The sequence below is a fragment of the Dendrobium catenatum genome, unplaced genomic scaffold (genome assembly GCF_001605985.2).
Source record: "Dendrobium catenatum unplaced genomic scaffold, ASM160598v2 fragScaff_scaffold_574, whole genome shotgun sequence".
Taxonomy (NCBI): domain Eukaryota; kingdom Viridiplantae; phylum Streptophyta; class Magnoliopsida; order Asparagales; family Orchidaceae; genus Dendrobium; species Dendrobium catenatum.
The window spans coordinates 701,228-727,486 of record NW_021319036.1 but is presented as its reverse complement, the minus strand read 5'-3'; the positions used below and the strand labels follow the sequence as shown (position 1 = coordinate 727,486).

At 33.9% G+C, this 26,259-nt stretch overlaps 1 protein-coding gene across 5 annotated transcripts in view; it reads left to right on the top strand.

Annotated features, from left to right (window-relative positions):
* LOC110097854 (NADP-dependent malic enzyme) overlaps positions 1-12,068 on the top strand; it is a 14,540-nt gene extending 2,472 nt beyond the window's left edge. For 2 of the 5 annotated variants that reach the window (XM_020824471.2, XM_020824477.1), the window contains 18 exons: positions 4,629-4,749; positions 4,964-5,038; positions 5,130-5,281; positions 5,364-5,469; positions 6,102-6,167; positions 6,287-6,382; positions 6,669-6,740; positions 6,825-6,908; positions 6,998-7,096; positions 7,325-7,372; positions 7,690-7,743; positions 7,854-7,952; positions 8,487-8,576; positions 8,689-8,766; positions 8,847-8,921; positions 9,151-9,241; positions 11,391-11,519; positions 11,621-12,068. In XM_020824471.2, the coding sequence (XP_020680130.1) occupies positions 4,629-4,749; positions 4,964-5,038; positions 5,130-5,281; positions 5,364-5,469; positions 6,102-6,167; positions 6,287-6,382; positions 6,669-6,740; positions 6,825-6,908; positions 6,998-7,096; positions 7,325-7,372; positions 7,690-7,743; positions 7,854-7,952; positions 8,487-8,576; positions 8,689-8,766; positions 8,847-8,921; positions 9,151-9,241; positions 11,391-11,519; positions 11,621-11,709 (1,624 nt within the window). In that variant the 3' untranslated portion in view covers positions 11,710-12,068. Of the gene's footprint in view, positions 1-749; positions 848-1,004; positions 1,329-4,628; positions 4,750-4,963; positions 5,039-5,129; positions 5,282-5,363; positions 5,470-6,101; positions 6,168-6,286; positions 6,383-6,668; positions 6,741-6,824; positions 6,909-6,997; positions 7,097-7,324; positions 7,373-7,689; positions 7,744-7,853; positions 7,953-8,486; positions 8,577-8,688; positions 8,767-8,846; positions 8,922-9,150; positions 9,242-11,390; positions 11,520-11,620 lie in introns of those variants that run through there. The other 3 variants (XM_020824473.2, XM_020824470.2, XM_020824474.2) reach the window with 3 other exon arrangements.
* Positions 12,069-26,259: the final 14,191 nt, after the last annotated feature.

Here is a 26,259-nt window from a genome sequence, read left to right as displayed (position 1 = left end):
GCGTCTTCAGGCGGCGGGAAGAGCTCCGGTGGTGGTCGAGGTGGAGCTTCTTCCTTCCCCTCCTTATTCTCTTATTCTTCTCTCTCTTCACTTCAGTCCCCCTTTGTGAAGAATGAGGGCTCTATTTATATTTTTTCTGGAGTGGCATAGCTCGTAAATAGATGTGAGATCATGGGCGAATATGGAGTGGTTTGAATGGACGGCCGATATTGAACCCTTCGATCGTGCATCGTTCGTTGGACATTTGGAGGCCTTAATGATGTCAAAATTCGGCGATCTTGGGCTCGTTGGATTCGTCTAGTCTAGCCGCTCGATTCGAGTGTAAGCTCGTTAAAATCGGAGACCGTTTGGTAACTCAAATTGAGGTTTGAACCTTCCAACAGAGCTTCGGGTCCTTGATTCGGACTCATTTGGGCTCAGATTGGGTTGATCTTGGTGTCGTTGGGTTCGTATTTCCGAGACGCTCAGTTTGACTATAAGCTCGCTGAAATTGGAGTTCGGGTGCTCCCGGTATTAATTTTTGAAATTTTCAACTAGCTTTTGCCACGAGATTCGTGCCCGATCAAACTAATTTTGTGATGCCGTATTGCTAATATTTTTAAAATTTTCTTTTACAAAAGCACCACAAAAAAAAAAGAAGCCTCACTAGCATCGCTAGACTCATTTACAGTACAAAACCCCGCGAGTAAATCCAACGCACTAGCAACTATATAAACCGTGCTATTTGAACACGGGGCGTCTCTGTTTCTCCATTTGTCCAAGGCTCTCGCACTCATCCCGCACAGCTCAGCACTCTCTCTCTCTCTCTCAAGGAAGCATGCTGTCGCTGAACAAAAGCTGCATTCTGGTAAAACTATAGTTTTCTCTATCTATAAATTTGGAACATTATCTGAAAAATCTGAATTTTGAATCTGCGCTACGACGTGGCTAAATTTTACGGTGCTCGAGAAGGGCTGAAGCTTTATTTTATGAATATTTTTTGTAATGGATAATCATAAATAAGTTGGGGGTGTAGCGGAGTCGTCTGAGGTGTTTCTGAGCTTCGTTCTTCTTGAATTTGGGGAGCAGAGAATCGGTTGGAGAAGTAGAGAGTGGCGGTGGCGGCCTAGGGAAGCGGTGGTGGTGGTGCGGTGCTGCGGCGGTGTAGGAGAGGGGAACGGAAGGGGCATTTCGATGGAGAGGTCGACGGAGGAGCGCAGAGAGAAAGGGGATTCAGTGCTGGATCTAGATCCCAAATCTGGGGTGGCCGGAGGCGTTCAGGACGTCTATGGAGAGGATCAGGCGTCGGAGGAGCACTTCATTACTCCATGGACCGTCTCTGTCGCCAGGTAAGTTTGATCGCACCTTTTAAATTTTTTTTTTAAAATGGGCAGAGCCAAAAATTGACCATTTTATGTTTATAATTATGCTTGCTAACTAGCATTTTTCTTTGTGTAATTTAATTTGATTGAGATGGGCTGCTGATTTCCACACAAAACTTTTCTTAGCGTGATTATAGTGCTTTAAGTTTCAGACTTTAACTGCGTTTTTGACCAGCTTTGTGCTATAGTGGAGAAATATATATGCGGGCGATTGAAGGAGAGGTGATAATATGAGAATTCTGAGAAACTTAAGGCTTGGTTTGGGATGGCTTTCATTCTTCTTCTTGAAACAGCTTTGTAGTATAAAAGTTAAAATTTTTGTACTTAAAAGCTACTTAAGAAGCAATAAAAAAGCTGTCTCAAATGAAGCCTTAGGCTTAGTTTGGGACTGCTTTCATTCTGCTTCTTAAAACAACTTTTTAATATAAAAGTTAAAATTTTTGTACTTGAAAGCTGCTTCTTAAAGCAATAAAAAAGTTGTCCCAAATCGAAGCCTTAGTTGCTGAAATGTTGCTTTTGGCTTTGAAGGGTTGTTTACTTGGTATTAGTTGTGGGTCTATATTAGCGGAGACCTTAAGCAAAGCATTCTTGTTTCTGCTTGATCTGCATGTTATTCTTTTTTTCATAACTTTGCTCTTCACCAAGCAGAATCACTTTGGTGCAAAGTAATCGACAAAGAGAGTATTAAATACTTTGGATTCATGGATGGGTCAGGAATCATGCCTCACTATTAACCCCGAAATACGGAAGAAGGATTGTGCAGGCCTGGGCAAATAGAGTCAATGCTTATTAGTAAAAGTTGGCCTTAAGGATTCTAGCGAGATAGCAAAGATCTCCAGAAGAAATTCAGTAGGTAGAGGTGTTGACCTTTAAAAGTCTGTTAGTAGGAGTGATTGATTACATCATGTCTGACTTGGGATACTGTACCAAAATGAGGTTCACATTGATTCCATTGAGAAAGACAATAAGGCATTATAATGCATATGGAGTCATTTCCTACACCCTCAAAATATAGGATTATTAAGTCTTTTTGACCCAGCACCGATTAGCTTAAAGATAATCTTGGTCACGTGTTTGTCAACTCAGCAAAGGCCCAAGATTACTAAAATGTGTGAAACATCAGTAAAATGAAGAATGTAGAACTAAGGTCTTTGGGTCGGCACTAAGGTTTTTTTTTTTTTTTTTTTTTAATTTTGATTTCATTCATCAAGTTAACAACTGCTGCAAAGTTCAATCGATTCAACGAAAACTCATATAAGTGATATGTCACCAAACATTGGTCTTGATCGGGCACGAATCTCAATGCAAAAATAAAATTGGCTTCAAAAATTAAAATCGGGACCATCAAATCTCCAATTTCAGCAAGGGTATAGTCAAATTGAACATCTCAAGGAGACGATCCTAATGACATCAATTTTAATCCAATCCGAGCTCAAATGTGCCCAAATCAAATGTCTAAAGTATATTTGGAAGCTTAGAGCATTAATTAGACTACCAAATGACATCTTAATATGGCATGCTTATAGTCGAATCGAGTGGCTCGACGAGATGAATCCAACGAGCCTAAGATCGCTTAATTCCGACATCATTAAGACACAAAAATGTTTGATAAATGCTCTATGATCATGGGAATCACTATCAGTCGTCCGGTTGAACACTCCCAACTTACCCTTCTTCTTCTCCCTATTTACTAGTCATGCCACTTCCAAAAAAATTATAAATAATGCCCCCAAAAAAATAAAAAAAACCCCCCCCCCCCCCCCCACCCCACATTCTTCACTTGAAGGGGAGGAAGAAAATGAGGAAAGTTGGGAGCTCCCTTGCCGTCAACCACCGCCGGATCTTTTCCAGACCACCAATCGTCGCTAGACTTCCGGTCGTTTGTTAGCTACCACCGTATCTCTGCCCTACCACCAGCCGTCGTCAGACTTTCGTCTGTTCTTTGACTATCGCCGGAACTCTTCCTGGATGCTATCGACGCCAGATCTCCTCCCAAATATCCTCGTTTGCCGACTACGGTTTTTCCGGCCTCCATCGCCCGCCGACTACGATCCTTCCGACCACCGTCATCTAACTACGATTTTTTTGACCTTTGTTGCCCGCCGACTACAGTCCTTCCAACCATCATCACCTGACTGTGGTCTTTCTGACCTCCATTGCACGTCATCTACGGTATCTCCGAACTATGATCTCCTCGATCAGCGTCGCTAAAATACGGTCTTTCCGACCCCCGTCACCTATCTACGATCTTTTCTACCCCGACCACTATCACTCCACTACAGTCTCCCCGACAGTCGTTGCCCGACTACAGTCCTTCCGACCTTCGTCACTTGACTACGATCTTCTCGACCTCCGTCGCCCACCAACTTACACCCCTAGGTGACATTAGCTCTAATGGTAACTTATCAGGTGTGCCAACAATGATATTAATAGAGATGAGGGCATGAGTTCTTAAGTTTAAATTAAAATTTTAAAATAGAGTTGTAATAATATTCTGAACAAAATAATATGGGATTATTATGGAGGCTTCAAGATTGATTTTATCCTTTGAAATTATATGTACTATGTTGTATGATTCTTATTAGTGTTAGATGATAGATAAGCCACAAGCCACTAACAACCAATGTGAATGTGAAGGAAATGAGAATGATAAAGATGCAAGTGGTAAAATTAGGAATTATAAAGTGAGAAGATATAATATAAAAGAGAGAGCAGTAGTTGCACATATTGATAAAAAGGTAGTGGAAAGTAGACTTTGTTTGGGCGTTTGAAGTTGATTGCTAAAGTTACATCAATAATGCAGGCATATAGCATTGATATTAAATGTTTAGGAAGAAAAATGGGTTGATTAAAACTTAGGCTTTGTTTGGGATGACTTTTTTTATTGATTCTTAAAACAACATTCTAGTTTAAAAATTAAAATTTTTATATTAGAAAGCCACTTTGGGAAGCAGTAAGAAAGCCGTCTCAAATGAAGCCTTAGGTGGATGTTGTACAAAATGACTTATGCATAATAGAGTTAAGAGTAACAATTAGAAGTAATGAATCTTTTTGTTATTCACATCAAGTAAACGACTGGTTTTTCTGTCTATTATTTATCTTTCTTAGAAAACCAGCACTTGTGATTTAAGCACATTTTTCCAGTCAATGTAATCCAAAGTGTACTTTCGAATAATAACACACTGCTTTATAGGTGTGGTTTTGCTTTGTATTTGGTTTTTATACCATCTGTTTGCATTGAGCATTTTTTCCTTTCTTGTCACGTAGTGGTTACTCTTTGTTGAGAGATCCCCATCATAATAAAGGGCTTGCCTTCAGTGAGAAAGAAAGAGATGCGCACTACTTAAGAGGACTCTTACCTCCCGTATGCATCAGTCAGGAGCTTCAGGTTCTTACATGTCTATGAATTTAAAAGCAGTTATTTGAGATTGTTACTAAGGTTTCGTTTGGGGCGGCTTTCTTACTGCTTCTTAAAGCAGTTTTTTAGTATAAAAAATTTATTTGTTGTACTAAAAAGCTGCTCTAAGAAGCAGTAAGAAAGTTGTCCCAAACGAAAGCCTAAATATTAATTTTTTATTAATCCGTTCATTTCTATCCTGCAGGAAAAGAAACTTATTCACAATCTTCGTCAGTATCAAGTTCCACTGCAGCGATACATGGCAATGATGGATCTTCAGGTTCTCTTGATAAATGTTTCAGGATACCTTTAATCTTGCTAATGATGCTTTGTTTGGTCGTACTTATGTCTTACCTTCTTCACTTTTGCAGGTGAGAAATGAGAAGCTTTTCTACAAACTTCTTATTGAGAACGTTGAAGAGTTGTTACCTGTTGTTTATACACCAACTGTTGGGGAGGCTTGTCAGAAATACGGTGGTATCTTTAGGCGTCCACAAGGTCTTTACATCAGCTTGAAGGAAAAGTATGAGGACACATGGCCTGGTTGCTTTCTTTTATCAGGGTATATTTTTTAGTTATGTTAATGAATCTGTTGGGGTTTGCAGGGGTAAGATCTTAGAAGTGTTGAAGAACTGGCCTGAGAGGAGAATTCAGGTTATTGTGGTCACTGATGGTGAGCGTATATTGGGCCTTGGAGACCTTGGTTGCCAGGTCAAGTTTTTTTAACCATGTTTTGCATAATAATAATAGTTTAGTAAATGTGTTAGGCCGGTTGAACCGATCCAACCTAGACCAGTTCAGGTGTACTACCGTTAGCCTAGGGGGAGGTCGGAACTAAAGGGAGAGGGGGCGGATGGCCTAGTGGGCCCAAGTAATTAATGTAATGGGTGTTTAGGAGGGAAATTTGAATTAGAGGGCTGATTAGGGATTTTTTATGTCTCATTTGCTTTAATTATGGACTAATGATATAATTATGGTTTCTTCTTGAATTTGAAAGGAATTAGACATCTAGGGTTTGTGTTCTTGGGCTCTAGGCTTGGCTAGAGAATCAGAGAATCAGAGAATTGAAGAAACGTGTATCTTTTACTGTTTCCCTGCATCTACTAGTGGAATCCTTCGTTTTCTCCCAGTTTTCTACTGTTTTCCCCAAGAAATTTGTTGTTCGTTGCTGATTTTCTGCTGTAAACAGCAGTTTTGTTCCCTGTTTTCACCAATTGTGGTTAGGTTTGCTTGCAAACTCAAGTATTTCCCTTAGGGTTGGCGCTTGCGAACTCAAGTATTTCCTATCAAAATGCTTATAAATTGTATACTAAAAAAATGGAAAAAACCCTTAAATTTAACAGGGAATGGGGATTCCTGTTGGCAAACTCTCTCTTTATTCTGCTCTTGGAGGAATTCGTCCATCTGCTGTAAGAATCTCTTAATCAACCTGATCTTCTTCAAGTTCTAACTGGTTATAATATGCTTTTACTAATGTATTTTTCTAATTCAGTAAATGTGTTAATGTTTCTTGCGCCAATTTTTTCAGTGCTTACCTATCACCATTGATGTGGGGACAAATAATGAGCAATTACTGAAGGATGAGTTCTATATTGGATTGAGGCAGAGGCGTGCCACTGGGAAGGTATGCCATATCTATAGAAGTAGTTAAAAGCTGCCATGCATGACTAATGCGTCGTTTGGGACAGCTTTATTACTGCTTCTTGAAGTAGCTTTCTCGCACAAAAATTTTAATTTTTATACTAAAAAGCTGCTTCAATAAGCAATAAAAGAGCCATCCCAAACGAAGCATCTTCTTAAAACAGTTTTTTAGTACAAAAATTTTAATTTTTATACTGAAAAGTTATTTTAAGAAACAATAAAAAAAACCGTCCCAAACAAAGCGTAACTCTTGCTTTTCTTCTGTTTAGGAATATTCTGAACTGCTCCATGAATTCATGCGAGCTGTTAAGCAAAATTATGGGGAAAAAGTTCTCATTCAGGTTGGCTCAAGTTTTTACTCAAAATAAAGTTCTTCTTATGCTGATATTTAATGTTATTAAGTCAATGTGTGTATGGTCATGCAGTTTGAAGACTTCGCTAATCATAACGCATTTGAATTGCTTGCAAAGTATGGAACCACTCATCTTGTGTTTAATGATGATATTCAGGTAAGATGGACACATTTTGGATTGTATATTCATCATTAAACTGTTGCAAATCTTTAATTATTTAACAGAGATTTGTTTGATTATTGCAGGGGACCGCTTCTGTGGTACTTGCTGGAGTTGTTGCGGCATTGAAGTTAGTTGGTGGGACGATAACAGAACATACATTCTTATTTTTCGGTGCTGGCGAGGTTTTATTTTTTGCTTTATTACTTGAATGTTCACTTTTTGTGATTATGAAGCTTTCAATATGCTTCATTTCATGTTTTTTCATAGCTGTCTTTGGATTTGGTCTCAAACATTTTTTCCATTTTCCATTTCTTATTGGTTTTCTTCGGCTCCATCTTTTGGGCTGTGTTCATGTCTATCCAGTGCAGTTTCTTTTCAGTGAAAGTGAGTACTAATCTTATTGCTTTCAGGCTGGTACTGGTATAGCTGAACTTATAGCACTGGAGATGTCTAAACAGGTATCATTCATTTGTCATTCGATTGTTAGCTTTCTATGAAATTACTTCTTAGGCTTCATTTGGGACGATTTTTTTGCTGCTTTTTAAAATTGCTTTCTAGTACAAAAATTAAAATTTTTATACTAGAAATCTGTTTTAAGAAGCAATAAAAAAGCCTTCCCAAACGAAGCTAATTGTTATTTGGAGTTTTGAACTTGTCCTTTCATGAAATTTGATTGTCAGTTTTCTTTGAAAGATCTTGCTTCTGTGCTTTCAAGGTTCATTTTTTTTTTATCCAACCTTTACTTTCCAGCTAATTATAGTCTCATTTTTTGCAGACTAAGGCTCCTGTGGAAGAGACTCGAAAGAAGATTTGGCTTGTGGATTCGAAGGTTGATTAATATGATTTAGGTTTCAAGTTTAATTGAGACATCTCATCATAGATCTTCCAATGCGTTCTATTCAATTTGATCTGATTGTTGTCATGGCTTACTTTCTGTAGGGACTGATAGTGAAATCACGCATGGAATCACTTCAACACTTCAAGAAACCTTGGGCACATGAGCATGAGCCTGTTGGTAGTCTCTTGGATGCTGTCAAGGTGTGCTCGAGAGCTCGAGTTTAAGTGATTAAGATTAATTAAATATATTAAGATTCAAACAATTATTATAATAAAATAGTAAAAAAAAAAGAACTTAGTAAAGAATCGTGTGATATAAGAAAGTGATATATAATTTTATATAATTTTAATGTCTTTGTAGTTATACTCTTGAATGCTAATATATTTTTATTAATATTTTTAATATGAGCCGTCTCGCAAGTTAATGAGTCAAGTTGAGCTGACTCAAGCTTGACTTATTAGCTTTTCGAGCTCAGCTCAAGAGTCAGCTTGACTTACAGCCTTAGCTGCAAATATTTAACAAAGTTAGATCTTCTTAATTCATTTTACCTTTTTTTTCTAGGGCCATTTCTTTGAAGCTTTAAGCTTTTTAGCTTATTAGCTATTCCTATGGCCTTCTTAAAGTTTTTTTGGCATCCTGATTCACGCTTGTTCTTGGCAATTTTTCCCCTCTCGTTTGACCCATCAAACAAATTGCTTGTGCTCACTTTTTTTTTTTCTTACTTTCCTGCTTAGACTATTAAACCAACAGTTCTAATAGGATCAGCTGGTGTGGGCAAGACATTCACAAAGGAGGTCGTTGAAGCAATGGCCTCCTTCAATGAGGTACCATGAGCCACCTTTTATTCTAAGTGCACTTTCTTAACGTATACTTCATTAATCAGATTTTTTATTTGAGGAAAACAATTTCAAATCCTTCCTTTGAATAAAACTGCAGAAGCCCGTCATTCTAGCTCTATCAAATCCAACATCTCAGTCTGAATGTACAGCCGAGGAGGCTTACACTTGGAGTAAGGTAATGCTTATTCTCAACTATATATATACGAGAAATTGAAATTTCAAGAGAAAATATTCTGATACTTATATGATCCACAGGGCCGCGCCTTGTTTGCCAGCGGTAGTCCTTTTGATCCTGTTGAACATAATGGCAAGATATATTTGCCTGGCCAGGTTCCAACGAACTTCTCTTCTCTAATGTCTTAAAAGATTGTTGCAACTTCACAATTTGATTGCATCTCTTGTAACATCCTGTATTTTGACATTGCCAATTTTTTTCTGTATTCATTATAACTCAAATCGTAAATTGTCTTCGCCATAGTATTATGATCGTAGTATTTTACCTGCACGAATTTTTTCGTAATTTCTAGACATCACATCTCTGTTCTCATATTTTTGCCAGGCAAACAATGCCTATATTTTCCCAGGTATTGGGCTTGGGTTGGTGATATCTGGAGCAATTCGTGTCCATGATGAAATGTTGCTTGCTGCTTGTAAGTTTAGTAACTAATTGATGATTCTTACATTGCATACTGAAGGATGGGCTTCTATTTAAATTTGAATAAATTACCTCTCTTTTTAGGGTGCAAACACGCCAAGTTTGAACAAGCTAAGGTTGTTCAGCTCAGGTTATTAAACAAATGAGATAAAATATTTTTCAATTGTATTAAACTCAATCAACTTATTGATAGACCAGCCCATTTGATTAGGAGGGAATTATGAAGTTTTCTAATTAAGAGGGAACTATTTAGGAAGGTTCTTAGTCAGAGGAGAATTATTTAGGAGAATTTTTAATTACATTTGGGAGGGAATTATATAGGGCAAGAAATCTAATTTGAATTCAAAATCTAAGAGGAAATTATTTAAGGAAAAGGAGGAATTAGGCGGGATTGTTTAGAAAAGTTTTAATTACAATTGGGAGGGAATTAATTATGGAAATAAATTTAATTTGAATTCAAATATGAGAGGAATTTATATAGGGAAAGGGGGCTGATTTGGGAGGGAATTATGGGAGCCCATTTAAGGCTAACTATGGGGTGATTTCGGATGATAGGAATTTGCTGAAATTAGAATTTCCTAAGTTATTTGGACTATAGCCGGAAGCTAGGGATTTGGGAGAGTTAGATCTTCCTCTCGAATTGAAGATCCAATTGTATCTTGCTATTTTATTTCATATATCTTATAATAAAAATAGTTTTCATGTGTTTTTCTTCTTTATTTCTTATCATCGTTCGCTAATTTCAAGAAAAAATGCATCTACTTCCTATCACTTATCTAAGAAAACACGAGTTGTTCATGAACATAAAATTTACTTTAAATACTATATAAATTATAGAATATACATGTCGTCATACATATATTCATAAAAGTATATATAAATATATTGATATGAATATAATCAAGTTTTTTCTAGCTGAACATATCAAGGAAGGCCTTCTTTGTATTTGGCTCACTAAATATATAAGCTTATTGTATCTAATTGAACTCGAGCTAATGATCAAACAGTTCACGATCAACAAAATTTTCCAACAGCCCTATTTCTTTTGCACCTCTGTCATCATCATGTTTTCATTGTTTCACATATTATAACAGATTTCACCTTTTTCACCAACAAAATCACCAATTCCATACAACAACAACAACAACATCAAGCCTTTATCCCACTATGTGGGGTCGGCTACATGAATCCTTTTTCTCCATTGTGCCCTATTAAAAGTTAAATTCTCATTTAAATCTAATAAAGAAATGTCATTTTAATATTTTATTACCAAGTCTTTTTAGGTCTACCTTTATTTATTTATTTTTTTTATAAAATTTTCTCCTGACTTTTTTAGGTCTACATCTATCCTTCTTAACATAAGTCAAATCTAATACATCTAATTTCCTAACCGGGTCATCATAAGTTCGCCGTTTTATGTGACCAAAACATCTAAGGTGACTCTCTCTAATCTTATCTTCCAGTGGAGCTACTACAACATTTTCACGTATATGCTCATTTCGTATCCTATCTCTAAGAGTAAAGCCACTCATCCACCTGAGTCCTGAGCATCCTCATATCTGCAATACTTAACTTAATATTATGTTTCTCTTTTAACGGCCAACATTCTGCACCATAAAGCATTGCAAGTCTAACCACCATCTTATAAAATTTTTCCTTAAGTTTGAGGGGAACTTTTCTATCCCTACATAAGGGCGAAATCGTCACTAGTACATGAAATAAAAGATACACAAAATAAAACAACATGATAACATCAAAAATATGAACTCCCGATCGTAGCCATCGATCTACGATTCCTTCACCGATAAACCTGCCTAAAATGTCTGTCGATGACCTCATCACACTTCCTATCACTTATCTAAGCAAACATGAGTTGTTCATGAACATAAAATTTACTTAAAAATCCTATATAAATTATAGAATATACATGTCTTCATACATATATCCATACAAAAATAAAAATATAAGCTTAATGTATCTAACTGAACTCGAGCTAATGATCAAACAGTTCACAATCAATAAAATTTTCACCTTTTTCACCAACAAAATCACCAACTCCAGTGGAAACAAAGGATGAATTTGTTTAACTGAACGCTGACCTAATGTATCATATGAAATTAACTGTTCTATTTCTGCTGGATCAGCGGAGGCTTTGGCCCAACAGGTTACCCAGGAGAACTTGGATGAAGGTTTAATCTATCCTCCCTTCAAAAACATAAGAAAGATATCTGCTCAGATTGCAGCTAATGTAGCTGCGAAAGCCTATGAGCTTGGTATGTCCACTCATTAATTTCTATCCATCTTTCATATTTTTTTCCAAATAAAACTCTACTGCTTTCCTAATCTATATTGTTCTTTTAATTGATTTGTTCAGGCTTGGCTAGTCATCTCCCACGCCCAGCTGACCTTGTGAAATATGCAGAGAGCTGCATGTACAGCCCAGTGTATCGTAGTTATCGCTGAATTCACAGTATCTGGATCTTTTTGTACAGAATCTTCATGTAAGTGTTCTTCTGAGTGGTTTTAGTTGTCACTACATTGTAGTTCAAACTCAAAGATCTCTGATAGGGGATTAATTATTCTGTGTGGATACCAGGCATTGTCCGGAGGTCAATCAGAACACGCCACATCACTTTTTTTGTTGGGTACCGGGTCCGGGTGACGTGACTCGTTCATATTAGCCTCCGAATCGTCCGGTATCCGCACAGAATAATTTCTCTTTATAGGGACAAGCCTTTTCTTATTATGTATCACTGATTAATGTTGTACTTATTTCACTACATTGTGATTGGAACCAATAAAGAAACTGATGTTATTGTTAATGATTATCCATGTATCATTTGGGGGCCAATCAAAACGTGTCATGTTACTGTTTAGCTCGGTATCGGGTCTGGGTGATGTGGCGCATTTTGATTGGCCTCCGAATTGTCCGGTGTTTGCACAGAATAATAAGGAGACAAGTTTTTTTTTCTTATTATATATCACTGGTTAATGTTATCCTTATTTCACTACATTGTGATTGGAACCAATAAAGAAAATGCTGTTATTGTTAATGATTATCTATTCAGTCTCACGCATCAAAATTTTTGGCCTTTTTAGATTACTCGGATTTTATATATTGTATTCTTCACAAGTATGGCATCTGTTGAGAAGAAAGATGTTGAAGAGGGGCGGAGCCTGGATATTTTATCTTTAGGGGCAATTTATATATTGTGAGAAAATCTTAAATTTTTTTCATCCGGGATTGAGATCGACATCAGCAGTTATATATATATTTTTAATACTTGTTAAATGTAAAAGATAAATTATGTAATTAAAAACTTACAATCAAATGCATATGATATTCATATTTTTCTTGCATTACAATTTCTCCTTTCGAGCCTTCATATTTTGAAATCGATGTATAATCGCTTTATTTTCCATACTATTAAAAAATATCTTTTTCAATATAAGTAACTACGCAATCATTCATCTAAGACTCTTCCAAACGATTGCACACAAGATTCTTTACTATTTTCATAGCGGAGATCGAATGTTCGATCGTTGCTGCAATTTGTAATTTTTTCATAGCGGAGAATGTTCGATCGTTACACAATTTATTAGCAAGAATACCAAAGGGTGTATATCATTTTTTTTAGTCTCCATCATTTTTTGCGTAAGTTTTTCAATTCCTCTTAAATTATTGAATACATTATTAGATCTCATATCAATGATAAAGCACTCAAGTTGACTATCTAATATAATGAGATCTATATCTAAAAAATTTGATGGATAAATTTTAGTCATGCATTCCAATATTTGTTTGTCAAAAGTTGAATATGAATAATATGGATTCAAGTATGCCACACATATAAGCAACTCAGTATTTATCTCATCAAATATTATATTAAGTTCTTGAAGATCCATATTCATAATTGAATAAAATAACTAAATTTTGTAATGGTGTTCATATGGGCTTGCTTGAGAAAGACGCCTTGTTGATCTTCCTCACATTACAAAATTATCAGCCATGTTTGAAACGATTAAATTATTCTTCTCATAAAAACACTGACTTCTGCTAATAAAGTATTCCATCCATCGCCTCTCATATTTCATCGCCTCTCATATTTCGTAGTCTTTGCTTTGAAACTTTTACTAATGACATAACATTTATGATATATTGACCTTTTTTTTGTAAAGCATGAGAAGCTCATTTTTTACTCTCAATATGTACTTCATCATATGCAAAATAAAAATTAATTTGAAATTTTGCAAAGCATCAAGTAAGGCATAAGCTTCACCTTTTTGCTCGGTGTATGATCCATCCTGTTGTATTATATCAAGAACATTAACAACTGATCCATATTAATAAGGAAACCATAGTGCGAACCCCAACGTATTTCTCTAGCTCGTTGAAGGCCTATTTCCTAATTCAACCCTCTACCTTTTAAAATTTCATCATTTTGTAGTTACTCTACTATCTTGTCATATCGTATCGCTTGTTGCTGATCTCCTCTTTTGAAGTAACATCAGACTATCTTTATCAAATTAGAGGCACTATTAAAAAATGAAATAACTTGAATATGATTTTTAGACATATAGACCAATGCCAATTGTAGATGATGTGCAAAGCAGTGTATATAATAAGCTGAACTATTTTTTTTCATAATCAAAGCTTTGAGACAGTTGAACTCTCCACGCATGTTACTAGCGCCATCATAGCCTTGTCCACATATCTGTGTTATGCTCAATCCATATTTTGTTAAGAGCATTTCAATAACCTTTTTTTAGTGTCAAAACAATAATTTCTTCCACATATACAAGTCCAATAAAGCACTTAATTGCACAACCTCTTTAATCAACAAAATGTAATGCTATAGCCATTTGTTCTTTTAGTGATAAATTTCGTGACTCATCCAATAAAATTGCAAAGAGATCATTATCTAACTCATTTATTATGACATTCAGAGTTTCAATGACAGTAGCATTAGTAATTTCATTCTAAATTTCAAGAGCAATAAGTTTATTATTTTTTGGGGCATTCTTCAAAACAATTTTTCTTATGCTTTCATCATGTGTTGCAAGAAAGTGAAGAAGTTATATATATATTTTTTTTCTTTCTAATTTTCTAATTCATCATGACCACGAAAAGTGAGCCCGTGATGCAACAGAAATCGATCACAATCAATAGTAGTAGTTAAACGAGTTCTATAATCTTTTCGATTTTGATCATAAGGCATTGTACTAGCAAATCTAATGTCTTGTTTTTTATTCATTAGATATTCACATTTTTTTATATGCAATGTTATGAGAACTATTAACTTGTCCAACATGGACTTGAAATATATCTTTTTTTTTTTCCAATTTTGAAAGCCTTTTGTGTCGAAGCTATCACCACTTGCTTGCTTTCATATTTTTGGTCTATAAAGATAATAAAATAAGCAATAAGTTGAATCTTTAGTTAGACTATACTCTAACCATGCTATGTAATCATTAAACCATGCAGGATTAACCTACGTAATTTATTTCTAAATTTTGTTTGTGGGAATTCATAATCTTGAGGTTGACAAAACCCTCTTAATAAGTATGTTCTTTTTAGTGTGTCTCTATCATTTGGATGGTAATCATAATTTTTTTCCATAAACCTAGGTCAACTAGCAATTCATCAAAATTTTCTACAAGAAGATATTTGAATTATGTATTACATCATCAAAAAATTATCATCGGGCACGAATCTTGAGGCAAAATCAAGTTGAAAACTTCCAAAATTAAATCTGGAACCATCTGAACTCTGATTTTAGCAAACTTATAGTCAAACTGAGCTTGTTGGAAATACGAACCTAACTACACCAAATTCAACTCAATACGAGCCCAAAATAGTTCAAATCAAATATCTGAAGCACATTCAGAAGATTCAATCCATAATTTGGATTACCAAACAATTTCCAAATATCGCATGCTTATAGCTGAATCGAGCGGCTCACGAGTCAAATCCAACGAACCCAAGATCATCAAATTCTGAATTCACTAAAGCCTTTAAATGCCTAATAAATGATCCACGGTTGAGGGATTCAACATCGGATGTCCATTCAAACAACTCTCAATTTACTCCCGATCCTCCTATTTACTGGCCATGCCATCCTAAAAAAACTATAAATTGGCCCTCATTTCTCTTAAGAGGGGACCCAAGCAAGAAGAGAGGAAGAGAAGGAGAGAAGAGAAGGAAGAAGCTCCTCCTCGACCACCGTCGGAGTTCTTCCCGACTTTCAAGTGATGCCGGAGTTTCGTCCAAGTGACGCTAGAGTTCCTCCTGACTTTCAAGTGATGTAGGAGTTCCGTCCGAATTCCAAGTGACATCAGAGTTTCGTTCGAGTTTCAAGTGACGCTAGAATTCCGCCTGACCTCTAACTGACATCGAAGTTCTGTCCGACTTCCAAGTAATGCTATAACTCTGTCCGACAACCGACGGACACCAGTTTTCTGAAGTCAGTATTCTGATATCCATTTGCAAATGAATTTCAACCTGAGAGTTGATTGTTGTAATCTGATCGTTCTAAATTTTAAGGACGAGTGAGCTTATTGTAACTCAAACAAACACTGGTGAAATTCTTTCAACTGGGCGAGCATTTTCCACATAAAAATCCTAATTTTTTATTTTTCTTCTATTTGTATGCTGAATATCCATAAAACGATGAGATGTAAAATTCTAAATTTATCGCCGCGTATATTCTAGCCCCGCAATAGTTTCATACAATTTAAATCTTGCTCAATTACATCAACCTTTCTTTTGAAATATCTCTCCACATCTATAACAAAAAAATATATGTAATGATATACAATTAAATATAAAAGAACAAACATATTTGAACAAAATAACAATACATTTTTAATGATGAATAACTTACTTGAATGAAAGATTTGAAATCTTCATCTCAACAATATATATAACAGTAATTTATTAAATTATTTTCTCTAAAATTTATGTCAAAAGAGATTCGAAGATTTAAAAATTATTATAAAACATAGTTATAATCAATTCTCCACTTGAAATCCATGGTGAGCCATTAGGTCCAATTGTCTTGATTCAAGTTAAGTGGCCTTGGGTTTCACCTCTATTTAAGCTTAGAAACTTAATGGAATTCTTTAAGAAGCAGTAAAAAAATCGTCTTAAACGAAACCTTAGGCTATTCCACACCTTGTACTTATCAATATTAGATTCTAGGTAAATCTAGACACCTCTAGGAAGTGATTGGGCTACCTCGCTTTAGTAAATTTGTTTCTAAAACAAATTTGTTTACCCTATAACAAAAAAATAGATCAAAATATTCAAAGCAAATTGTTTTCTTAAGAATCAAAACAAAAGAACTAGAGAGCAATTTCTGAATATCTTTAAAAAAAATTATATATCCCCCAAATGGCAATTGGAGCAACAATAACTTCAATACAAACAAAAGCATACAAAAAAGAAGAAATAATCTAAATATTTGCTTTATATTAGGGGTGTCAATACTTGACACGACACAAAAATCCGACCCGAAAAATGGGTCGGGTTCGGGTTCCCGGATTCAACCCGTTTGAAAAATAGGACGGGTTCGGGGTTGACCCGACGGGTTGCCAGGTCAACCCGAAAACCCGTTTTTTTTTTTTTTTATATTCATATTAGTTAAATATAAAACAAGTAAAAAATATGCAATTACTATCATCCTATTTACTTTAATCATCTTACAAGGCAGATTATCAACTGATTTCTGCTCAAATAATATGCTCATTGATTTAAAACTTAGATCAGATCTTAGACATCTACATCAACAAATTTAAGCTTCCTTTGGCACAGCTTTCTTATTAGTTTTTAAAGCAGCTTTTTAGTACAAAAATTCCTAATTTTGAACTTACCTAATAAAAATGCGAAATAAATTTCTAATGTTTTAAAAAAGTAAAAGAAAATAAAATCTTACAATATAGGTTGTAATAATATCTTATTTTTTGAACCTTTGAAATTTGAAAAAAAATATAAATAAAAAATAATTAACAATAAATGTGTTGTCTCTTATTTTGTTGGCTTTCATAATAATAATAACAGCACATAGCCGTATAATTAAGCCTTATTGGAAGCTTGGGAAATTAATTGAATAGGCTGAGCTCATTACAAAGGAAGCGATCAATTTTGAAACAATCTTTCTCCATACTTGAAAAGGATAAAAAATATGGCTTTTGACAAATGGATATAATTAGGGGTATGATTGAGTCAAATCGACTTAGACTCGACTAGATATTAGACTCGACTCGATAACTAACTCGTAAGATGAACTCGATGAACTGATAAGTCTAGCTTGAGCCAGCTTCGACTATCGACTAGACTTTTTTAGTTGTGTGCTAACTTGTTCAAAAAACATTATAATAAAATTCATTTAAAATCAATTAGAATTTAAGAGTTTAAGTGTACAACAACAACATCAAGCCTTTATCCTAGTACGTGGGGTCGGTTACATGAATCATTTTTCTTCATTGTGTCCTATTAAAAGTCAAATTCTCATTTAAATCTAATAAAGAAAGATCATTCCTAATATTTTCTAACCAAGTCTTTTTAGGTCTGCCTACCTTTCTTAACATAAGTCAAATCTAATACATCTACTTTCCTAACCGGGTCATCGGAAGGCCACCATTTTATGTGACCAAACCATTTAAGGCGACTCTCTCTAATCTTATCTTCTACTGGAGCTATTCCAACCTTTTCACGTATATGCTTATTTCGTATCCTATCTCTAAGGGTAAAGCCACTCATCCACCTGAGCATCCTCATCTCTGCCACATGTAACTTAGTATTATGCTACTCTTTTAATGGCCAACATTCGATACCATAAAGCATTGCGGGCCTCACCACAATCTTATAGAATTTTCCCTTAAGTTTGAGGGGTACTTTTCTATCACACAACAAGTCCGATGCATTCCTCCACTTCAACCATCCAACTTGAATTCTGTTGATAATATCCCCATCTATTTCACCATCACTCTGAACAATAGACCCAATATATCTAAAATGTGTACTATTATTAATGATTTGATCGTCCAAAGTCACAATCCCCTCACTAGGTCTATTACTACTAAAATTACGCTCCATATATTATGTTTTAGATCTACTCAAGTGAAAACCTTTAGACTCTAAGGTCGCCCTCCATAATTAAAGTTTACCTTCAACTCCCTCTCTAGTCTTATCAACAAAAAGAATATCATGAGAAAAAAGCATACACCAAGGTATATCCTCTTGTAAATGTCTAGGAGAACATCCATGACTAAAGCAAAAAAGATATGGGCTTAAGGTTGATCCTTGATGAAACCCAACCGAAATATGAAAATGCTTGGTCAAACCACCTTGTGTTTGAACACAAGTAAAGATAATTATAATTTAAAATTATTTTTCATTTTCTGATATTATTACTCATATGATTTTTCATGCATTTTAGCATTTCATTACAACGAGAAATTATATGTGCGGTCACCGGACGGTCCAGGGGCGAATTAGAACACACTATGTCACTTGGTACACAACGGTACACAACACCATTACACAACAAAAAAAGTGGCGGCGCATTCTGATTTGCCTTAGGACGTCGTCCGGTGACCGCATAGAATAATTTTTCCATTACAACAACCTTTTGAATAAAAACATTTTCCATCTTTTATAGTACGCGACCCTGCTCAAATTCATAGAATTAAGCTCAAACTCAAATAATTAATCAAGCTTACGCACAAGTCAGGAATGATTCGAGCTTGACTCGATTCATTAAGAACCCTAAAGTGATTTGACGATATCTCGATCAGATTTTCTCTATTTGTCTACATTAGTTAAGCCATACACCATATATAGAAATAAAAAATAAAATAAATACTACAAATAAGATATTTTTTCTCTCTTAAAGCATTATAACAACTTCATATAAGTAAAACCAATGATGAAAATGAAAGAAAAGTTAAAGACTAGTTCATTTATAGATAATATTAATGATGAAAATTAGAAGATACGTTAAGATAGACAACATTATTGATAGAGAAATATTGACAGAGATTAATGATAGACAACAAATTTGTTGTAATTATGAACTGATGGTTTGGTGGAGTTGATGAAATCTTTGTTTGGGATAATTTTATTATTATTTTTTAAGACAAATTTTTAGCGCTACAAGAAAAACGTTATTTTGTGATGACGGCCATTTCCGCTGGAAAATGACTAGAATTGGTCGATGATTTGTATTTCCAACAAAAAATTTTCAGCCTGTAAAATACATGTCAGAAAGCAGAAACCGACGAAAAAAAAAATATATCTATTGGAAATTACTATGATGAAAAAAAAACAATTTTCCTCAATCTGCCAGCCCACCACCGGACCAAGTTCTACTAATAATACTAATCTTTTTTATTTAAATTATAAGTGATAGAGTATTAATATTAATATTATTGAAAAACCAAAATAATTATGAAAACTATTTATTTAAGTTAGTTTATAATTATTTAATTAATTTAATTTGAAAATAAATTATTAAATTAGTTAATTTATTTTAACAATATTTATTTTAAAAACAATTTAACAATATATATTATATTAGATAATTTATTTATTTAAATTAGTTAATTTAACATAATAATTATTAAAACTATTTAATTATTATAATTTAATCAATTTAATTTGGCAATAAGTTATTAAATTACTTAATTTTATTTAACAAAATGAATAATTATAAATACTTAATATAATTATTTTTCAGAAAATTTTAAATTCTATCGAAAATCCGCCGGATTTCCCATCAAAAAATCTGCCAGAAATCCATCGGAATAATTCTGCAAGAATTTCTGACGGATTTATTTCTGCCATAAATTTCGTAAAAAATTAGCGTTTTTCCTATAGTGTAGTACAAAAAGTTTTTGAACTATAAATTTTAGTTCAAAAAATTTTGTACTAAAACACCGCTTCAAAAAACTGTTTCAAATGAAGCTAAAGTCTTTAGGAGAGCCATTGTAATATTTTGTAGAAATAGTTGTTAGAGAAAGAGGTTCAATTGCTATATAAACATTTTAACTATGGAGAACAAGAATTTGCATATAGAGCAAATTATAGTAGAGAGCTTATTGTGGGAAACATCTATCTTTCCACAGTGAACATTATAACTGTGGAGAACAAGTAGAATATGGTGGTGTCATGAAGATGAAATGCATAGTTCTATGATTACTAGAGAGAAAATAAATTATTTTCATGTAAATTTTTAAATTCCGTTTGACCAATGCAAATATGTATAAAGATATTCACAAATGAATAATGCACATTAGATAAAAAAAGAAAATTTGAACAATAATGTGTCAAAAGTCATACGCCATACCTCGAATAATAGGGAGCGCGTGTGTTGGCAGTTGGTGGGGTTGAGGAGCTAGGACATAAGTTTGGTGAAAATATTCTGTGCAAATACGGACGTCGTCCAGAGACGAATCAGTACGTGTCACATCACTCGTTTGTTGTGTACCGCAGATGTCTATCGTTGTGTACTGGTTGACGTGACGCTTTCTGATTAGCCTCCGAATGGTCCAATATCTGCACAGAATAATTTCTCATGAGTTTCGGGTATGTTAACGAGGCGAAAGGGAAGGCTTAGAAGCTAGGGAACGATGTGGGGCATAACTAGGTTTTAATTGACAAAATCAACAGCTTTAACCACTATTGGGTTTTAAATGAGAAGAGGTTTAAACTTTATATATAAAGTACAATGATATACAATACAATGATATAAGTCTGCCAAAATATCAGTGGACAAAACAACAATATTTTTGCCATAAATATTTTGGAGGATATACCGTCAATAATTTCCTGACGACCTATTTGTTGGCTAGCGGCCGATTATTTTAAGCTGACAAAATTTGCCGACGAAAATTGTATCTAAAATTTTCAGGTGGAACTGTCAGCAAAATGTTCGTCTGCTTACTTAAATCTAACGACTTTGTTCCGGCATTTTGACGGATTTATTTCTACCATAAAGTCCGTCAAAAATTAGCGCTTTTCCTTATAATATAGTACAAAATTTTTGTTAACCGGATATTTTTAATTTAGAAAATTTTTGTACTAAAACACCGCTTTAGAAAAATGTTTCAAATGAAGCTGAAGTCTTTAGAGAGCCGTAGTAATATTTTGTTGAAATAGTTGTTAGAGAAAGAGGTTCAATTGCTATATAAACATTATAACTGTGGAGAACAAGAATTTGTATGGAGAGCAAACTTTAGTAGAGAGCTCACTGTGAGAAACACCTATCTTTCCACCGTGAACATTATAACTGTAGAAATATTTCTGGCTGAAATTCCTCTGGCGAGTCTCAAGGAGGAAGCCCAATTTTCAGCTGTTTGCATTCATCTGTTTGTAATTTCTCCCTTCCTTCCGTTCACCACTCCCGTTTGCATAAGTTGTCTCTCGTGGTTTGTTGCCACCTTTCTCCATCTTGTCATGGTATAGCCGTCCGTCGTTGCTTGCCTCCTTTTCAGGGTGCAATCGTTTGCCGTCTCTTATGCGATTCTATGGTGTTTAAGTAAGTTTTTCACAATTTTATTTTTTGATAGAAATGTACTCCTCAAACTTAAAGGTTAAGATGATTGTGGGGCATGTAATGATTTATGGTGTAGAATGTTAGCCATTAAAAGATAAGAATATAATTAATTTAAGTGTTGTAAAGATGAAGATGATCAGGTGGATGAGTGGCTTTACTTTTAGAGATAGAATGAGAACAATACATATACAAGAAAAATTTAGACTATCTCCAAATGGTAGTTAGGATTAAAAAGAGTCACCTTAGATGGTTTGGTCACATAAAATATCGGCCTTATGATGACCCAGTTATGATATTTTGACTCTTAACATGACACATGGAGAACAAAATTCATGTTGTCGACCCCACATATGGATAAAAATGCTTACTCTAGGTAGATTTGCAAATTATTTTAAATTATATGAATGTATAGGATAAAATGTACCACTCTAATAATTTCATATTATTTATGCATAGAATACATTCTTTATATTATGAATATTAAGAATCAAAGAAGTTAGATGTATAATTCATTGATGTAAGGACAAAATATATTAACATATGAGTTTATTAATGGAGTGAATTTTTTTCATCTAGACAGTCAGTGAACTACCTAGCTTTCTCTCAGATGAAAGGTTTCGTTATTCGTGTTCTAAACATAAAAATCAAATGCACCTAATAATAGATGAGTGAATTATTGATCTATATCATAAATGATTCATTCTAAAGTATTGATATTGGACTTCTCATGGTGAGTACAAGATACATGTTGATTTTTGATGCAGTCTGTCTACAAGTTCTAATATAATTGAGAAAGAAAATATATGAACACTAGAGGTCTTAGTTTATAATATAACTGGGACATAATTTGAATAATATATAGAAGAGTCACCAAATAAGGAGGCACAATCTATAATTTATTGCATGATGCTCAACAACCAATTTAAAAGGAGTGCACTATCCACTCAAAGTTATCTGTTGCCACGAAGATGCTAAACATCAAGATAGAATATAATATCCTTCATGAATATTTTAATAAGTTCGTTGGGATGGTTAACGAGACCTATTAAGCAGATAATATAATTTCTACAGATTTATATCAAACTAAGAAGTTGATTTTCAAACTTAGTTTGACATAAGTAAAAATAAATTATTATATTAATGGATTTATGTTATATTATAAAAATGATTTATCTAAGATTGCATGTCACCATTGCAATGCATCATGATTTAAACCAAAGTCTAGAATGAAAAGAAAGTAGAAGGATGTGCTAGTCAGTAGGATATTTTACTTACCCATAATTCTTAGGTTGCAACATTTATATGTATCTATTAGCTCTACTACACATATGAGATGCCATAACAAACACATCTCACAAGTTGGTGTCCTAGCACATCTGTCAAAAGCAGAGGCCTAGAAATACGTTGATCATGCATATCCTTCATTCGCCTTAGAATCAATAAATGTTATATTAAGTTTATGCACATATATTTTTACTTAATTTAACCAACTGCTTCACCTTATTCATTTTGGCCCGTGATACTCACCCATTATAATATTTCTCCAGAATTGTGTTTGATTACACCATACATATTTTTTATATTAATTATTCTAGGGCCACATAATCCAAAAGCAAAGATTGATGTATTCTTGTAACTTTTAATCGATAATTTAAATTTATTGTGGGAAGAAGGATTAAGTACATATGATGTCTCCACCAAATAAAACTATGTAATGAGAAAAATATTACTTTGGATAATTGATGACTTTCTTGTATATGGTATGCTTTCAGATTGGAATACTTCCATAAAGTTAGCTTATCCATATTACACAGAATTTACTAAAGTCATTCACTTTGAAGCATGGAGGTAAGAATACTTGGTTTGACTGTCACCGTATATTCTTACATATAAGTCATCCTTTCATATGAAATAAGGATACTTTTATTAAAAATAAAATGGTGATGTTATAGCCTCCTCTGAGATTAAATAATGAGGAATAATTTGAAAGAGTAATGTATATGCCCACGATAGTTGATTCTCCAACACTAGCTAATTACAGATTGCCAGGGTTGGAGTCAACCATAATTGAACAAAAATCATTTTTTGTCCTTGCCATATTAGAGAATAATCTTGATTAGATATAACTTAGATGTGATGTATATAAAAAAAATATTTTTGACAATGTACTCAACATAATTGAAGACGTCAAGAATAAATCTAAAGATAATATAAAGGCAATGATGAATTTAAAGGAGATTGTAGAGAAAAAAATTTATAGTTGAAAGAAAATAAAAATAAAAAACTTCTAAAACCAAAAGTGTCATTCACCTTGACTTTAGAGTAGAGACAAGTAGTTTGTAAATAGGTGCAGACTCTAAAGGTACTTAATAGATATTATTCTAATCTTAGTAGACGCATTGACATGAGATTTGTGAGATTATTTTTTGGATTAAAAAGTCATGACTATCATATCTTCATACAATGTCTACTACCCTTTGCCTTTAATTTTTTGTCAGATCTAATTTTGAAGCTCTTGATCAAGTTAAGTATCTTCTTTAAGAATTGATGCTCCTCAGAATTGAATGTAAAGCACTTGATTCATTTGAAGCACAATATTCCTCTTATTTTGTATAAACTTGAGAAGATATTTTCTCTAGCATTTTTTGACTCTATAGAGTATCTACATGTATATTTATTGATATTGATGTACTCAATAAATATGTTAAACACGTTGACTAATATTTCTCATTTGTCTTAATGAGTTAACATAATAAATATGCTACTAATATACCTACATTTGATCAATCAATCGTAAATCTACACTAACCGCCGGAAAAAACTGCCGGTTTTCAGCGTTTTTCCTGTAGTGAAGGATGATTGGTTCTCACTTAGGGACTAAATATATTAGTAAAACATTGACTTTTTTTTTGTTTTGTAAATAGCTATAAATTTCAAACCAAATATGTGTGTAAAGGAATGAAGATAAAAAATTTTAGAGTTTGTGTAAGAGGGAATACTCATATAAAAGGTGATTCTGAGTATTATGGGTCTTACATGAAAAACTACAGTTGGAATATCTAGGTGATGGAAACTCCATGTATACTTTTAATTGTGATTAATTTGATCCAATATATAATAGGGGTACAAGAGTACATTCACTATACAATATAATAGAAGTAAAGTGGGGTAGGGGATATACAAAATTCGACCCATTTATCATTACTAGCTAGGCTAGCCAAGCCTACTTTGTTAACTATCAGGGTATATTACAAGCAAAAAAGATTAGCTCATAGTCACAAGACCAAATCCATTGGATTCATTGAGAAAACCACATTAATATCACATGCACATCAAGAAGAGTTTATATCAAACTTAAAAGATCTTGATAATGATGTTGACAACCAAATTATAACTAATGAGAAAAAGTTATAGTTATATGAAGTAGATTTAAACATTGAAAAAAAATTGAGGAATCTCTTAGTGATGTATATGAACTGTCATCGCATGGAAGTGAATCAATAAATGATTAGTAAATAGAAGGTAAATTTATTTAATGTATGCATAAGTTAATTTAGTTTTTAATAGCATATAAGTAGTTACAATTCATATGAAGTTTATGATTTTTTTAACAACATAGCAATAGTTACTTCACTTTATTTTTTGTTGCTCTACTTTGTCGTTGCTCTACTTTATTTTAACAGCTTAGCAATACTTATAATTTTTATAAAATGCATGTTACTAATTATTTTTTCAATATTATTTGTAGATAGCTTCTGGTGATGACCTCCTTGACAATCGATACTGATCAAGAACATCTTTGTCAGGCAAAAGAAGGTGATTAGTGGCCATCTAGTAGACCTATACATATTGAGGAGACATCTTCTTCTCAGACTGCCACTCAAAGTCAGCCAAGCCCACTTTTACCTACTCCTTCAGCTAGTAGTCCTCAATTTTACTCTCCAAACCCCAGCTTTCCTTTACTAAACCCCACTCACAGTATTTCATTCTACCCTCACTACTCCCACCACCTTCTCATAAAGTCCCTCTGACTTATCCATATCCATATATGTCTCACCATTCTACCACCTACCACCACCTCAGCCCTTTATAGGTGAAACTTCCACCCCTGTTGCAACGAACCAGACGTCAGATGGGCACATGTTGATTGCACATGAGGGTGGCACATATATACTAAGGACATTCTTAAGACTACACATTAATACAATTTGATAAATATTTTTTACCTAACATATTTCATGTACGTTTTATCCATCAAAGCAGCTCACACATAAGATATGGGGCATCATACGTATCAAGTTTGATGCTCCTTATATTTCTTAGAAGAAAATTCAAAAGGAAATGCACAATTTATGATTCAAGGAGTCTAACGTTAGTTATTAATAAAAAATAAATATTATATATTATATCTTTTTATTTAAGTTAACAAAAATATTATATATATATATATATATAT